Source organism: Pseudophryne corroboree, chromosome 8 (assembly GCF_028390025.1).
Source record: "Pseudophryne corroboree isolate aPseCor3 chromosome 8, aPseCor3.hap2, whole genome shotgun sequence".
Lineage (NCBI taxonomy): Eukaryota > Metazoa > Chordata > Amphibia > Anura > Myobatrachidae > Pseudophryne > Pseudophryne corroboree.
Window position 1 is genome coordinate 402,416,937 of NC_086451.1, and position 18,276 is coordinate 402,435,212.

Here is an 18,276-nt window from a genome sequence, read left to right on the forward strand (position 1 = left end):
CAGGAGCAGATGCAGCCGGAGAAGAAGAAGAACCCCCAACACTGGCATGTGCAGGGGTAACAGGAACTGGAGGTGCAGGCGCACTTAGCAGAGATTGTTGTAACGTATCAATCTGGGAGGACATCCCTTGCAGAAACTGGAATATCTGCTGCTGCACAGCCTCTTGTCCATCCAAACGGGAGACCAGATTTTGTAAGGCCCCTGACCCCACACTCTGACCACCGTCCGAGTCCATCGGTCCTGAACTTACTGTCAGAGTCGGTTTAGTTTGTGTCCCCGGAGGGGGCGCTAGTGGGTCAGTGGAGGTAGGTGGAATGAAGTGAGGAGGCAGTACTGGGTTTCTGCGCATGTGCACAATGTAGATTTATTAATAACAGAAAAGTCCAGATAATAATGCAGCAGAAAGTAAACAAACGAATGCAATGGAAATGACAATGGTAACGGCAATGGTAATGGCAATGGAATAGTATGGTTTGAAACTGAAAGTCTAAGGCAGAGTTTGTAAGCAGAAATGGAAGTGAACCGGAATGGTTAAAACGTGGAGCCAGCAGAGATGGGAATAATGGCCCTCATTCTGAGTTGATCGGTCGCAAGGCGAATTTAGCAGAGTTACACACGCTAAGCCTACGCCTACTGGGAGTGTATCTTAGCTTCTTAAAAGTGCGACCGAAGTATTCGCAATATTGCGATCACAAACCTCGTAGCAGTTTTAGAGTAGCTTCAGACTTACTCTGCCTGTGCGATCAGTTCAGTGCTTGTCGTTCCTGGTTGACGTCACAAACACACCCAGCGTTCGCCCAGGCACTCCCACCGTTTCTCCGGCCACTCCTGCGTTTTTTCCGGAAACGGTAGCGTTTTTAACCACACGCCCATAAAACGCCGTGTTTCCGCCCAGTAACACCCATTTCCTGTCAATCACACTACGATCGTCGGAGCGAAGAAAAAGCTGTGAGTAAAAATACTTTCTTCAAAGCAAAATAACTTGGCGCAGGCGCAGTGTGAATATTGCGCATGCGTACTAATCGGAATTTCACTGCAATGCGATGAAAAAGACCGAGCGAACAACTCGGAATGAGGGCCAATAGTAGCAAACCTGGTAGCAATGCAGGAGACTAGGTGTTAATGTCCACTGTGCTTTTGGAGAAGCACAATCAGCTTGCAGGCTGAATCACAGGTGAGAGTGTTAGAATGCACCTGGATAGGGAGTCTCTACTGCTGAAGGCTGGAGCACACTGCAGGTGTAGAAGGTGTGAAGCCAGAAAGGTATTGCTGAGATGCTGGGGCTTGTAGTTCCACGGGGTAACAGGTACAGGAGAATATCCAGGAACACGGAGGAACAGGAGAATATCCAGGAACACGGAGGATTAGGAGAATATCCAGGAACACGGAGGAACAGGATAACAGGTCCAAACACACGAGTCGCAGGAGTGACACAAAGTTCAGGACAACCTCTGACTCACCCAGCAGCTCCTGATATACCCCCTGACCGGCAGGCATTGGCTGGAGTGAGACAAGGGGGTGCGGCCAAGCTCCGGATTGGCCGCCACACTTACACTGGGGAAAACTGTCATGGCGGCGCCCATGCCGCGGCCCGGCAGGAACGCGGCGCGCTCACACGCCCGTTGACTCCAGGGGCGCTTCCAGGCCTGAGGGTGCATCCACGAGCAGGGCGACAGGTGACAGCAACATGCAGTGACCCCGGACGGAGTCCGCTCCGGCGGACCGACATAACAGCGGTGAGTCGATTCCTGACAACCTTCAGTTTGGTCAATCTGTTCTGCTGGAGCCTCCGCGCTCTCCCTCCGATACTGGGAGCTTTGGTACATCCCCATGGTACTAAATGGAACCCCAGCATCCTCTAGGACATAAGAGAAAATAGGATTTTAATTACCTACCGGTAAATCCTTTTCTCGTAGTCCGCAGAGGATGCTGGGCGCCCGCCCAGCGCTTCGTTGTTCCTGCATTGTTACTTAGTTAAGTACTGCATTGTTACTTGGTACTACATTGTTACTTGGTTAAGTACTGTTGTTCAGCCATTGCTGAATCATTTCAAGTTGGTTAGCCTGGCTTTCCTTCTGCTAGTGGTGAGATTCACACTCACACATATCTGTGTATTTCCTTCTCTCGAAGTATGTCCGTCTCAGTTCTAGACTGAGTCTGGTAGGAGGTGCATAGAGGGAGGAGCCAGCCCACACTATTAAACTCTTAAAGTGCCCATGGCTCCCAAGGGACCCGTCTATACCCCATGGTACTAAATGGAACCCCAGCATCCTCTACAGACTACGTGAAAAGGATTTACCGGTAGGTAATTAAAATCATAATTTTTGCTGGTTAAATGCAATTTATTAATGTAAATGACCCCTTTAGAATCCCCAGAAATTGTCTTTTCGCAAAAGTAAATATGCCCCTAAGTATTTCATTTTTGTCAAATGTAATATTCAAGAAAATAGTAATTCAAATAAGGGAATAAAGACAATAAATGTAAAATGCATGTACAATCAACAAAAATGCAATTAAAAAATAAACGATCTTTGAACATGATGAGATCAGAGTAAAGAAAAAAATGACATCAAAGGGATAATATATTATGAAACATATGTTATGTTTTCGCGTGATTGGTTCCTATCATTGTACACCTTCAGTACATTCAGGGTGGTGGTAAGTATTGAACTACAGTATTTTTGACCTACAGTAAAATGAATTTAATCTTGGAAAACACTTTATTTGAAAGCCACCAAACATAATACTCAAATTTTTAGGCATCATAATGAGCAAGGGAGAAAGATGGAAGATAATTCGTCGATTCTCTCTGACGACTATGAGGAATTTTGGAATGGGGAAGAGGAGCATTGAGGAGAGGATCCAGGAGGAGGCTCGGTGTCTTGGGGAGACATTTATGAAGAACAAAGGTGAGTGGAGATAATGAATGATGATTCAAAATTATTCATAAAAATATTTAATCAATAGATCTATCATAACTTCTCATACTTTAAATTGTTCAAGTTGTGCTGACATTGGAAATAGAAGAGTACTGGGCGTGATAACTTATAATGGGATCATTGAGGTTCTACACTTGATACCCCTTTCAGGTGCCCTAGTACTGTAGCTTCTCTAGCCTAGGTGGACAGACTGTGAAATACTGATTACTGTACCTACCAAATTGTTTCCCTTCCCAAGAGGCAGTCCTAGGCATTGGCAGTATAGGCAAATGCCTAGGGGCATCTGGAACAACCTAGGGACATCTGTAAAAGTCTGGAGGCATCTAGGAGGCTGGACATCTAAGCTATGCTACACCAGTTTCAGATTTCAGAAGCCCAGACTGACAGTGGCTGTTCTCCGATGGGATGTACAGGCTTCCGTCACTGCTGCAGTGTTGCCTGTCATATTACTGTATATGACAGGCAACAGTGGCAGCAGAGCAGCAGCAGTGAAAAGCCTGTACAGCCTAGCACCGATTATACAGCTCCTGCAGCTTCCATCAGTGTGACGCTGACATTACCTAAGGTCACATCAGCATTATTCACAACAGAAAGCGCCCCACGAAGGAGAGAATAGGGAAGACAGCAAAGATAAGTAAATTATTAGAACTTGTTAATGAGCGAGGTTGGGGACTGGATTGCTGGAGACAACCAAGAGCTCTATCCTTCGCTCTTTCTTGTCTCAATGTTGTTTCCTGGTTTCCCTCTGACAGTATTATTCAAAACTGTTGACTTTGCCTCTCAAAGCCTTATCACAATGTCGGCCTTTAGAAGAGGAACAGTGTGAGGTCAAAGCCATAATGCTGACCAGTTTATAATGCAGTTTAACATTGTTGGATTTACGATTTCAGACATGATGCTTACCATGATGTTTGAAGTTGAAAAGTTAAAATGCTTGAAATCTCATTATTAATAGATAGCCGTGTATGATTAGAATTAGAGTTTAATAACATTTATCTCTTCATGCTGCGTGTGCATTAATTGCTGGCTGGTTTAGAACAAACTTTAGATAATTATCAGAATATTGAGTCCAAAGGTATGAAAATCTTGTACTTCTTTTGCCCATTGCTAATGTGGTTATTCTGTTGTATAGTTAAAGCAAAGGCTAACTGGTTATATACTTGTAATTACAGGAACCTCATTTGACCCAGCATACCTACTGCAATTGGCAGGTTCCAATATTATTTGCTCCATTGTATTTGGCAAGAGATTTGACTATGAGGATGAGAAATACCTGACCCTACTATCAAATATTACAGATTTTGTCAAGATTATGAACTCTGGATATGCTCAGGTAAATATTAAGAAACCTATGACAGTCTGATGGAGGCAACGCATAAGACGTGAACGGTTTACTTTTCAAATCCTGTCTTTCTGATCATTTCATCTGCATTCAATACCAATGACAAAATTCTACTCTAGCAAAAACATATATACAGTAAAACAAGAATATAGTTATCACAACTAAAGTAACGCCCTAACCACATTAAGTAAAGCAATGATCAACTATTGAAGAGTTTGCATGATCTGTAGAGAACTAAACAAAAACTGCAAAGAAAAAATGAAGATCAATTTATTGCATTAGCAATTGCAGTGAACTAGTACACCCACATACATTTTAAACATTTACTAAGAAAGTTTATATATATATATATATATATATATATATAGATAGATAGATAGCTGTGTAGCAAACAGCGGCACTCAGAGACTGACAAAGCCAAATGTAAATAAAGTGCTGGTGCTGTTTAGTCCATGAAGCAGGCTAAGTGTTCCAACGTTTCGGGGCGCGCAAGCCCCTTTTTCAAGGTGAGCCAAATACAGAGTGAAGTGAACAATATAAAACGGTTACCTTTATGGTGAAGAAGACCCACGTGTGGGAAGGACAGCAGCGTCCGGGGGAGCGTGTTGCTTCCGTCCCGGATGTGGTGACGTGTATGCGCCGCATTCACGTGATCCTCAAGCGCGTCCCGGACCGCCGCGTTGCCATGGCAGCCTGACACGCTGTGGTTGTCATGGATGTCTGGAGCAGACGCGGGTGTCGGGGTCGCGGGGGAGGAGTGACTCGGACTGAAAGTGTGCAGTGATGCAATTAGAGTGTTAAAGAAAATGGAAGAGGCAGTTCAAGTACTATGACATATGAATTTGGAATTCCGGACAGAGTTGATGAAGTTCTGATGTGGTTCGGAAATGGTAGCTGGTACCTGGTCCTGGAAAAACTCTTGTAGACGGAGTTTGCGGGTGAACTTGTGAAGTTCAGTTTGCCAGGGGAGTTCATCAAATCTATTCGTGGGGACAAATGAGAGACCGTGGTTCAGAACTTGAATCTCTAGTTTGGTGAAAACCCTGTCTGAAAGATTGTAGATCAAGTTCACTTCTTGTTGTTTCTGGAGCCTTTTGTTTTGTTGTCCCCTGCGGGTGGGCGTCCTCTGGTTTTTGTGCCTGCCACTGTGGCAGGCTTTGCCCCTAAAGGGGGCTCCTGGGATTCCGGGGGACCTTCTGAGTCAGCTAGGACAAAGTCGCTGTCGCTGTTAGAAGTGGTGTTATCTCTATGTCTTTCTTCTCTACGCCTGCGCCAGCTGAATTTGGATCGATAGTTATATGGCTCGTGGTCACCAGGTTCCCCGCCGGAAAGCCAAAACTACCTTGGCCAGGACAATTTTCCATATATATCCTTGGTTTAATACCACTGAACTGTTTTCAATTACTTAGTTATTTGACATATGTCTGTTTCCCAACATCATCCCTTAACCCCCCTCTTGTATCAGTTTGTTTATGCATCTGTCACGCTAATGTATTGCTAATTGTCCACATAGAATACTAGGGATAGCCAGCAACCAGGCAACAGTTGATGCCATCTCTCTCGGTCATCGCATACAGTTATGTTTAAACATATGTCATAGTACTTGAACTGCCTCTTCCATTCTCTTTAACACTCTAATTGCATCACTGCACACTTTCAGTCCGAGTCACTCCTCCCCCGCGACCCCGACACCCGCGTCTGCTCCAGACATCCATGACAACCACAGCGTGTCAGGCTGCCATGGCAACGCGGCGGTTCGGGACTCGCTTGAGGATCACGTGAACGCGGCGCATACACGTCACCACATCCGGGACGGAAGCAACACGCTCCCCCGGACGCTGCTGTTCTTCCCACACGTGGGTCTTCTGCACCATAAAGGTAACCGTTTTATATTGTTCACTTCACTCTGTATTTGGCTCACCTTGAAAAAGGGGCTTGCGCGCCCCGAAACGTTGGAACACTTAGCCTGCTTCATGGAATAAACAGCACCAGCACTTTATTTACATTTGGCTTTGTCAGTCTCTGAGTGCCGCTGTTTGCTACACAGCTATCTATCTGCATGAATTTCTCTAGAAGGCCCCGGAGCAGCTTACTCCATATTCAGGAGAGTGCCGATCCGATACCAGCTGCTACATATATATATATATATAAATATATATGTGATGTGCACTGGAAATTTTTCGGGTTTTGTGTTTTGGTTTTAGATTCGGTTCCGCGGCAGTGTTTTGGATTCGGACTCGTTTTGGCAAAACCACCCTGAAATTTTTTTGTCGGATTTGGGTGTTTTTTTACAAAACCCCCTCAAAAACAGCTTAAATCATAGAATTTGGGGGTCATTTTGTTCCCATAGTATTATTAATCTCAATAACCATAAGTTCCACTAATTTATAGTCTATTCTGAGCACCTCACACCTCACAATATTATTTTTAGTCCTAAAATTTGCACTGAAGTCGCTGGATGGCTAAGCTAAGCGACCCAAGTGGCCGACACAAACACCTGGCCCATCTAGGAGTGGCACTACAGTGTCAGACAGGATGGCAGATTTAAAAAAAAGTACCCAAACAGCACATGATGCAAAGAAAAAAAGAGGTGCACCAAGGTCGCTGTGTGACTAAGCTAAGCGCCCCAAGTGGCCGACACAAACACCTGGCCCATCTAGGAGTGGCACTGCAGTGTCAGACAGGATGGCACTTCAAAAAATAGTCCCCAAACAGCACATGATGCAAAGAAAAAAGAGGTGCACCAAGGTCGCTGTGTGACTAAGCTTAGCGCCCCAAGTGGCCGACACAAACACCTGGCCCATCTAGGAGTGGCACTGCAGTGTCAGACAGGATGGCAGATTTATAAAATAGTCCCCAAACAGCACATGATGCAAAGAAAAAAAGAGGTGCACCAAGGTCGCTGTGTGACTAAGCTTAGCGCCCCAAGTGGCCGACACAAACACCTGGCCCATCTAGGAGTGGCACTGCAGTGTCAGACAGGATGGCAGATTTAAAAAATAGTCCCCAAACAGCACATGATGCGAAGAAAAAAGGTGCACCAAGGTTGCTGGATGACTAAGCTATGCGACCCAAGTGGCTGACACAAACACCTGGCCCATCTAGGAGTGGCACTGCAGTGTCAGACAGGATGGCAGATTAAAAAATAGTCCCAAAACAGCACATGATGCAAAGAAAAAAAGAGGTGCCCCAAGGTCGCTGTGTGATTAAGCTAAGCGACCCAAATGGCCGACACAAACACCTGGCCCATCTAGGAGTGTCACTGCAGTGTCAGACAGGATGGCAGATTTAAAAAATAGTCCCCAAACAGCACATGATGCAAAGAAAAAAAGAAGTGCACCAAGGTCGCTGTGTGACTAAGCTAAGCGACCCAAGTGGCCGACACAAACACCTGGCCCATCTAGGAGTGGCACTGTAGTGTCAAACAGGATGGCAGATTTAAAAAAATAGTCCCCAAACAGCACATGATGCAAAGAAAAAAAGAGGTGCAATGAGGTAGCTGTGTGACTAAGCTAAGCGACCCAAGTGGCAGACACAAACACCTGGCCCATCTAGGAGTGGCACTGCAGTGTCAGACAGGATGGCAGATTTAAAAAAATAGTTCCCAAACAGCACATGATGCAAAGATGAAAAGAGGTGCACCAAGGTCGCTGTGTGACTAAGCACTGTATACTACTGCGCACAACTAAAATGCACCACAGGTATGGATGGATAGTATACTTGACGACACAGAGGTAGAGCAGCGGACTACTGTACCGTACTGCTAGATATATACTGGTGGTCAGCAAAATTATGCACTGTCCTCCTACTATATATACTGTGCACAACTAAAATGCACCACAGGTATGGATGGATAGTATACTTGATGACACAGAGGTAGGTACAGCAGTGGACTACTGTACCGTACTGCTATATATTATATACTGGTGGTCAGCAAAATGATGCACTGTCCTCCTACTATATATACTGTGCACAACTTAAATGCACCACAGGTATGGATGGATAATATACTTGACGACACAGAGGTAGGTATAGCAGTGGAATACTGTACCGTAGTGATATAATTCTGGTGGTCACTGGTCAGCAAAATTCTGCACTGTCCTCCTACTATATACTACAATGCAGCACAGATATGGAGTGTTTTTCAGGCAGAGAACGTATAATACTGGTGGTCACTGGTCAGTAAAACTCTGCACTGTCCTCCTACTATATAATACTGGTGGTCCCCAATCCCCACAATAAAGCACACTGAGCACAGATATTTACAGCACACTGAGCACAGATATGGAGCGTTTTTCAGGCAGAGAACGTAGCTATTTTCAGCACACTGAGCACAGATATTTGCAAGCACACTGAACACAACTGAGAGAACACTGCACGTCCTCTCACGATCATCTCCAATGCACGAGTGAAAATGGCGGAGACGCGCGGCTCCTTATATAGAATACGAATCTCGCGAGAATACAACAGCGGGATGATGACGTTCGGGCGCACTCGGGTTAACCGAACAAGGCGGGAAGATCCGAGGCTGCCTCGGACCCGTGTAAAATGGGTGAAGTTCGGGGGGGTTCGGATTACGAGGAACCGAACCCGCTCATCTCTAATATATAAAAATATATATATATATATATATACAAACAGAAAGTTCAGCACTCCCCAAAGCAAGCTCACTTATCTTCACAACATCAATAAATAAATGATGGGGGTTTAGTTAGTGAATTGGCCAATGCACGGATGTCTGCAAACCGCTCGCCAAGGTACCCCACCTTCATGCAGGTCCTACACTATCACAGAGTCTCAAAAACTAAAACCTGGCAAATGTATCACACATAACATAAATGCAAACATGCCCACTTGGTTTAATGTGTACCTGCCACATACTCTATGGCTTTTTAAGGTACACTAGTCACCTGACACTGGCTGATAAATTACTAAAGAACAGCTGACTCAGGTTTAAGATAATTGGGTTTGCATAGGGGTGCATGAAAAAAGCTTGTGGCCACGGTATATATATATATATATATATATATATATATATATATATATATATATATATGTATATATATTGTATGACAGGATCATGGTGACCTATTTGATATTTACTGCACTACTGTCCATGCTGATATAACAGGCACAGTTGTTGCTTGCTGTTAAACATTAGAATTAATATATTTAAAGTTTTTTGAACCATTCAATTTGACCATGAGTGCCCATCTGGGTAATGTTAGTAATAAATTGAATTTTCGATTTGAATTGGACTCCCCTTTACCAATACAATTTTGTGTTATCTGGACCTATTGGAACAGACTGTGAGGAGCACCATACATTTATATTTGAAGAGTGTGCAATGCGAATAAATAAATAAATATATATATATATATATATATATATATATATATATATTGCAAATGTGCTCCGGTCCTCCCCCTCAGGGTGTGTCTCGCTCCGGTGCCTTCCCCAGGGATGCTCTCCCTAACATGTACCGGCAATAGAAATCAAAAGGCGGCACTCGGAGACTTTTGTAAACAGTGAAAAAAGCTGTATTCGTGCGGTCAACGTTTCGGGGACCACCTCCCCGTCTTCAGGACAAACAAACAGTGACAATAGTGAGCAATAAATACACACTTACCCCCCTCCTCTTTCTGATCTCCCCGCCAGCGACCGCCGTGGACACGCCAGCCGCACTTCCTGTCCGCGGCTCTGAATGCTTCTCTCGTACCGGAAGTGACGTCTCCTTGCGGGCCGCGTGACCATGGCGACGCTGGGGGGAAGAAGAAAAAGTGAACACTTAATCCCTAGTGTAAAATCAAATCGTGCAACATGTATGTGATTAAAAAACGGTAGCAGCTATTTTTTAACCGCTCCGCTGTCATGTCATCAATACATATAATTAAAAACAACATTTTTACAACAATGTTGTTTTTAATTATATGTATTGATGACATGACAGCGGAGCGGTTAAAAAATAGCTGCTACCGTTTTTTAATCACATACATGTTGCACGATTTGATTTTACACTAGGGATTAAGTGTTCACTTTTTCTTCTTCCCCCCAGCGTCGCCATGGTCACGCGGCCCGCAAGGAGACGTCACTTCCGGTACGAGAGAAGCATTCAGAGCCGCGGACAGGAAGTGCGGCTGGCGTGTCCACGGCGGTCGCTGGCGGGGAGATCAGAAAGAGGAGGGGGGTAAGTGTGTATTTATTGCTCACTATTGTCACTGTTTGTTTGTCCTGAAGACGGGGAGGTGGTCCCCGAAACGTTGACCGCACGAATACAGCTTTTTTCACTGTTTACAAAAGTCTCCGAGTGCCGCCTTTTGATTTCTATTGCCGGTATATATATATATATATATATATATATATATAGGTATATATATATATATATATATATATATATATATACACACACACAGACAGACAGACAAGGAAGGGGGCTGTATTTGGCATCACAGCTACTGTATATAATTTTTTTAGGAAGTAAAAGTTCCCTGGGGTAGTTTTATTGAAGAGGTCAATGGTTACCACTCAGCTTTACAGTATACTGGGCCACACATAGCATTTTCAATGGATAATCAATGAACAATAGGGAGACTTAAAACTATATTGATTAAAGTGCTTCTGCTACATTCAGCTCTCTCTCTCTCTCTCTCTCTCTCTCTCTTTTTCTCTTTCTCGCTCTCTCTCTCTCTCTCTTTTTCTCTGTTGGTGTTCTGAGCCTGATTCTGGGTCACACACAAATCATAGATCAGATACTTTCATCAATTGTTTACAAACTGCACATGAATTGCAGCATGCATACACTCCTTGATGGAAGTTATAGCCATTTTTCTGCATCTGTGAAATGAGCATTTCTGGGTGTCAACTTGGGTGACTACCTTGTAGATGCATTGAAGAGAATCATTTGGTGGACTAGCCAGGGGAGCATCATAAACATGTAGTCAGAGGTCTCTACTATTCTGAGTCATATGTATTTCAAAAGGAAGCCTGTCTCAAATGGATCTCTTTCATTTAGCATCAGATAGGTTAAGTGAGATTACTAATGATGACAGTTGTGGCTGTGGTAGAAAAAATTGGGTGTAGCAGCCATATGCATACTCTGTTTAGATAGCTGCATTATCATATGGTCCTAAATCTGGCTACTACAGTATATGTGCTCTAAATGGCAGAATATATATGACACAATTTACACACTGTGAATGATTTTAGTGTACTGTTCAGAGATTAACTTCTGTTTTAGGCTACAACGCTAGTGATGTTCAGAGTGCTTGTAATTTGGGGGTAATTCCAAGTTGATCGCAGCAGGAATTTTTTTTAGCAGTTGGGCAAAACCATGCGCACTGCAGGGGGGGCAAATATAACATTTGCAGAGAGAGTTAGATTTGGGTGGGTTATTTTGTTTCTTTGCAGGGTAAATACTGGCTGATTTATTTTTACACTGCAAATTAGATTGCAGATTGAACTCATCCCACCCAAATCTAACTCTCTCTGCACATGTTATATCTGCCCCCCCCCCCCCCCCCCTGCAGTGCACATGGTTTTGCCCAACTGCTATAAAATTTCCTGCTGCGATCAACTTGGAATTACCCCCTTTGTGCTGTTGGGCTCACCATAAGATAACATGATTTATAGCCCTCTCAATATGTTAGGTTATAATACAATGGAAAATTCATAAAGACGTGCATAGACATTTTAATCAAAGCTAAAGTTCTAAGGTAGGTCTGCAGTCAAGACAAATAAAATATCTCTGAATGCTTATGTAAACTCATTGTGTATGAAACTGTATAATAAGTGGAAAAAACTAACTACAATTGCTTTCCCAGATTTATTATTGGAATGGGGAGTGTGTGATTTTAAACATAATAACAGGTATTACCATTCTAAGACTTCTAGTTACATACAGGAAAAAAGAAAAATGCAGATGCACACCCTAAGCTCCAATATCACTGGTAGTCAAAATATTTTTCATAAATTCTTACAATTAACATAGAGTTTTAGTGATGTCCTTAGCACATTTGGCCAAAAATGTGGGCTCATCCACCACATCCAGGTTACTATTGCAAGATCCATATGTCAGGTCAGTGATTTTAAGGTTTTGAAATATTCAATTATATTGTAAGTGTAAATAATTCAAGAATGGGATATATTTCAGCTTCTCGGTATGTTTCCAACCTTGATGAGCTATGTCCCTGGCCCTCACCAGAGACTGATACCAACTTTCCAAAAACTGAAAGACTTTGTGATGGACATGGTGAGCTACCACCGAAATACACTGGATGAGAACTGCCCACGAGACCTCATAGACTGTTTCCTCATGAGGATGGAGGTGGTGAGTATGTGGAAAGATAATGGCACTAAAATGCAACAAGTATAATAACACACCATTAAAAATGTAGATGTACTACATGTATTGCTAGTAGCTAACAAAATCATTAAAAAATTTACAGGAAAAAAAGAACCCAAACACAGAATTTCATGAAGCAAATTTACAGGCGACAGTAATTGACCTGTTCTTTGCCGGTACAGAGACTACAAGTTCCTCATTAGGATATGCGTTCCTGATTCTGCAAAAATACCCTGAGATACAAGGTACAGTAACATTGCTTTCTGTTCTAGAAAGATACAAGACAAAAAGAGTACAATGAAACAGTAATCCTATTTGTTATCTAAGGTGAACTCTGCAAATCGAAGATAACACAATGAGGTATATAGCCATGTAAACTATATTAATCCTTCAATAGTATATATTTTTTCTGTCTTTATCTTTATTACTTAAAATCATATGTTACTATCTCATTCTATTATATATATAAAAAGGTAGGGGGGGGATACAGCACCACTCGTGAGTATTATCTTTGGAATTAAGTACAAATAGGTTGAAGACACGCCCTTGTTTATAAGGGCATCAGTTGGCCCCTAATTAGTCTGCAATGGAAAGTTGCTAAGATAAAATAACATGGGGACAAAGGATAGGGATATTAGTGACCATGTGTGTCATAACATATAATGTAGGAACTGTATAGATTTAAGAAAGATAAAAAAATGTTTATATAAAATAAACGTACAATTTATAAAAAAAAACTGGAAATGGCTTTTTAAAACATATAAAAAGTGTTTAAAAATAACTAGAGATGAGCGGATTCTGTTTTACTCGGATTTACTCGGTTCTCAAAACGGCATCTTATTGGCTATTCAAAACACGTGACATCCGTAAGCCAATAAAATGCCGTTTTGAGAACCGAGTAAATCCGAGTAAGACCGAATCCGCTCATCTCTAAAAATAACATTGAAAAAAAGCAAAGGGTATTATCACAGATGTACAGTATACATAAAAACAAAATAATAGATACTGTATATCTTATCGTTGTGAGGAGGACAATTAGGGACAACCCAACGTGATTCATCCATAGGACTTCATCATGGGGGCATGTGTACAGTATGCTACCTACAATTTTAGTTTGTGTATTTGCTTTTTAATTATAAGTTGTCTTGTTCTAAATGTAGTTTGAATAAAATAAATGTCTTGTTTCATATTATGCATTTGAATTTGATGTAAATTTCAGAAAAGGTCCACCAGGAAATAGACAATGTAATAGGCAGAACCCGCTGTCCATCAGTGGAGGACAGGAGTAAGATGCCGTACACAGATGCTGTCATACATGAGATCCAGAGATTTGCTGATATTGCCCCTCTTGGATTGCTCCATGCAGCCAGCAAAGACACAACCTTCAGGGGATATCATGTTCCAAAGGTATTCTTGCCAGAGACAGCATTACAAGATGGCTAAAAATTAGATTTACTATAAAGTATATGCATTTATTAGCAATCTATCTATTATGAAAAAATAACCTCTCATTCTTCTTATTTTTCTGAGCCTATCCCATTTACATACCTCCAAAGGAATTTAAACCTTCTATCGCATAAGGTGTGCCAAGTGTGCATATCACTTAACTCTAATAATATTAATTAAATAAATGCACATAGACATAGATTTGGCAGAGCTAAAACTGTTAGCTAATTATTAATTTAAAGGGAAAGTATGGTGCAAAGAAAGGACAGCCAAAATCAGCACAATCTACAATGCACAATAACAACCAACAACAAGAACTGCAGGCGGTTACTGACCAAGATGCAGATACAAAGCTATAACGCCACAATAAAACAAGAACAGTATCCACTCGACCTCCTAACTTGACTACCCACCCATTTGTTGATGATGCTGTTAGGGTGGTAAAGCCAAGTAACCAGTCAATGAAGTGAGGGCACCTAATTGCACCTGGACTGGTGAGCTGCTGTTCTTTCCTGCTGCAAAAAAGCCAACAATAAGCCACCAGCAGGTACTGCATACAAGAAGCTATCACCGGCGGGGCTGCAGTGTGCTGGCTCACATAAAAAGGCCCTGCTGGCCAATAACAGGAGGGCCAGCAGGACCAGCCCCCAGACCCTAATTACTAGTTGCCGTGCAGCTGCCCTGCTGCACGAGCAACCTAATTAACTATTCTTAGCAACGGGGAACGCGGTCCACCTGTGGCGTCCCCGTTGCTATGCACCCGGCAGCCCTGCTTTGCCAGGAACCCAGCGGCTATCATGCGCACGGCGTCCTGGCATTGCTAGGTGCCGTGCGGGGGACAGGGAAGGAGAGAGGCGCGGCGGCCGTGACCGCTGCTCAGTCAGGGCATGGCCGAAGACCGCCGCGCTTAACAACTGCAAGTATATCCACCGTGTCTATCTACAATCAGTACTTATTGGAATTCACACTTTTTAACATTGGGCACTGGCAGTGGCTTTGGTCACACACCTCACTGGAAGAATGGTTGGATAAACAAGGCACACCAGGCACAGCTCCGCCTCCCTTCTCTGTTCTTTACTCCCGCCTCTGTCCTCCTGAATCCCTTTATACTGTGTACTCCAGAGACAGCGGGGGAGATGTATCATCCCAACATGGATCGTGCAGGTATGGGATGCAGTTAAAATGCTGGCCGTTGGGATCTCGGCGTTTAAGATACAGACGTGAAGATCCCGACAGCCGACAATACAGACAGCCGGAATCCCGGCGGAGCAGGGCTATTCCCACTCATGTGTGTCCACGACACCCATACAGTGGGAACAAATCCTGTAGTGAGCACCAGGGCCGTAACTACCTGTTTGCCAGGTGTGCCTGGCACAGAGCGCAGTTATCCTGAGGGCACATGGCCAGCGGCTTGTAATGAGTCAAATTGACTCATTACAAGCCGCCATTTTTTTGCTGTGCAGGGGAGAAGGAGGAGGAGGGAGGGGGACTGGAGCAACAGCAGCGCTATGTCATTGGTAGTAGTGCCACTGCAGCACTCCCCTCTCCTTCCGTATTGGCTGCCCGGCGCTGCTGTGAATGCTGGGATGCGGTTCCCTCATCCCAGCATTCCCAGTGGCGTGCCGCCAATGAGGAAGGGGAGGGGGCTGCTGCAGCAGCGCTACTACCAATGACATAGCGCTGATGCGGCTCTAGTCCCCCTCCCTCCTCCTCCTTTTCCCTTGCGGCTTCCCGGGATCTCTGCCAGCACGAGGAGCTTGACTGCCAGTGGGGAGAGATGGTAAGTATATCTCTCTCTCTCTCTTTCTTTCTTTCTTTCTCTCTCTCTCTCTCGCTCTCTCTCTCTCTCTTTCTCTCTCTCTTCTGCCATAATGTGTAAAAAGGGACGCTGTCTGCCGTAATGTGTAAAAAGGGGGATGCTATCTGCTGTAATATGTAATAAGTAGTGATGTGCACTTGACATTTTTCGGGTTTTGTGTTTTGGTTTTGGATTCGGTTCCACAGCCGTGTTTTGGATTCGGACGCGTTTTGGCAAAACCTCCCTGAAAATGTTTTGTCGGATTCAGGTGTGTTTTGGATTCGGGTGTTTTTTTACAAAAACCCTAAAAAACAGCTTAAATCATAGAATTTGGGGGTCATTTTGATCCCATAGTATTATTAACCTCAATAACCATAATTTTCACTCATTTCCACTCTATTCTGAACACCTCACACCTCACAATGGCCCTCATTCCGAGTTGTTCGCTCGGTAAATTTCTTCGCATCGCAGCGATTTTCCGCTTAGTGCGCATGCGCAATGTTCGCACTGCGACTGCGCCAAGTAAATTTGCTATGCAGTTAGGTATTTTACTCATGGCTTTTTCTTCGTTCAGGCGATCGGAGTGTGATTGACAGGAAGTGGGTGTTTCTGTGCGGAAACAGGCCGTTTTATGGGCGTGTGGGAAAAAATGCTACAGTTTCTGGGAAAAACGCGGGAGTGGCTGGAGAAACGGGGGAGTGTCTGGGCGAACGCTGGGTGTGTTTGTGACGTCAAACCAGGAACGACAAGCGCTGAACTGATCGCAGATGCCGAGTAAGTCTGGAGCTGCTCAGAAACTGCTAAGAAGTGTCTATTCGCAATTCTGCTAATCTTTCGTTCGCAATTTTGATAAGCTAAGATTCACTCCCAGTAGGCGGCGGCTTAGCCTGTGCAAAGCTGCTAAAAGCAGCTTGCGAGCGAACAACTCGGAATGAGGGCCAATATTATTTTTAGTCCTAAAATTTGCACTGAGGTCGCTGGATGGCTAAGCTAAGCGACCCAAATGGCCGACACAAACACCTGGCCCATCTAGGAGTGGCACTGCAGTGTCAGACAGGATGGCACTTCTAAAAATAGTCCCCAAACAGCACACGATGCAAAGAAAAAAAGAGGTGCAATGAGGTAGATGTGTGACTAAGCTAAGCGACCCAAGTGGCCGACACAAACACCTGGCCCATCTAGGAGTGTCACTGCAGTGTCAGGCAGGATGGCACTTCAAAAAAATAGTCCCCAGACAGCACATGATGCAAAGAAAAAAAGAGGTGCACCAAGGTCGCTGTGTTGCTAAGCTAAGCAACCCAAGTGGCCGACACAAACACCTGGCCCATCTAGGAGTGGCACTGCAGTGTCAGACAAGATGTCAAATTTAAAAAACTGTCCCCAAACAGCACATGATGCAAAGAAAAAAAGAGGTGCAATGAGGTAGCTGTGTGACTAAGCTAAGCGTCCCAAGTGGCCGACACAAACACCTGGCCCATCTAGGAGTGGCACTGCAGTGTCAGACAGGATGGCACTTCTAAAAATAGTCCCCAAACAGCTCACGATGCAAAGAAAAAAAGAGGTGCAATGAGGTAGATGTGTGACTAAGCTAAGCGACCCAAGTGGCCAACACAAACACCTGGCCCATCTAGGAGTGTCACTGCAGTATCAGACAGGATGGCACTTCAAAAAAATAGTCCCCAGACAGCACATGATGCAAAGAAAAAAAGAGGTGCACCAAGGTCGCTGTGTGGCTAAGCTAAGCAACCCAAGTGGCCGACACAAACACCTGGCCCATCTAGGAGTGACACTGCAGTGTCAGACAGGATGGCACTTCAAAAAATAGTCCCCAAACAGCACATGATGCAAAGAAAAAAAAAAGGTGCAATGAGGTCGCTGTGTGAATAAGCTGAGCTACCCAAGTGGCCGACACAAATACCTGGCCCATCTAGGAGTGGCACTGCAGTGTCAGACAGGATGGCACTTCAAATAATAGTCCCCAAACAGCACATGATGCAAAGAAAAAAAGAGGTGCAATTAGGTAGCTGTGTGACTAAGCTAAGCGACCCATGTGGCCGACACAAACACCTGGCCCATCTAGGAGTGGCACTGCAGTGTCAGACAGGATGGCACTTCAAAAAATAGTCCCTAAACAGCACACGATGCAAAGTAAAAAAGAGGTGCAATGAGGTAGATGTGTGACTAAGCTAAGCGACCCAAGTGGCCGACACAAACACCTGGCCCATCTAGGAGTGTCACTGCATTGTCAGACAGGATGGCACTTCAAAAAAATAGTCCCCAGACAGCACATGATACAAAGAAAAAAAGAGGTGCAATGAGGTAGCTGTGTGACTAAGCTAAGTGACCCAAGTGGCCGACACAAACACCTGGCCCATCTAGGAGTAGCACTGCAGTGTCAGACAGGATGTAA

General features: G+C 44.0%; 1 protein-coding gene across 2 annotated transcripts in view; it reads left to right on the forward strand.

The window, feature by feature from the left end:
• The window catches only part of LOC134949305 (cytochrome P450 2C18-like), a 117,388-nt gene that overhangs the window by 51,160 nt on the left and 47,952 nt on the right, over positions 1-18,276 (forward strand). For both annotated transcript variants that reach the window (XM_063937803.1, XM_063937802.1), the window contains exons 3-7: positions 2,760-2,909; positions 4,112-4,272; positions 12,431-12,607; positions 12,726-12,867; positions 13,842-14,029. In XM_063937803.1, the coding sequence (XP_063793873.1) occupies positions 2,760-2,909; positions 4,112-4,272; positions 12,431-12,607; positions 12,726-12,867; positions 13,842-14,029 (818 nt within the window). The remainder of the gene's footprint in view (positions 1-2,759; positions 2,910-4,111; positions 4,273-12,430; positions 12,608-12,725; positions 12,868-13,841; positions 14,030-18,276) is intronic.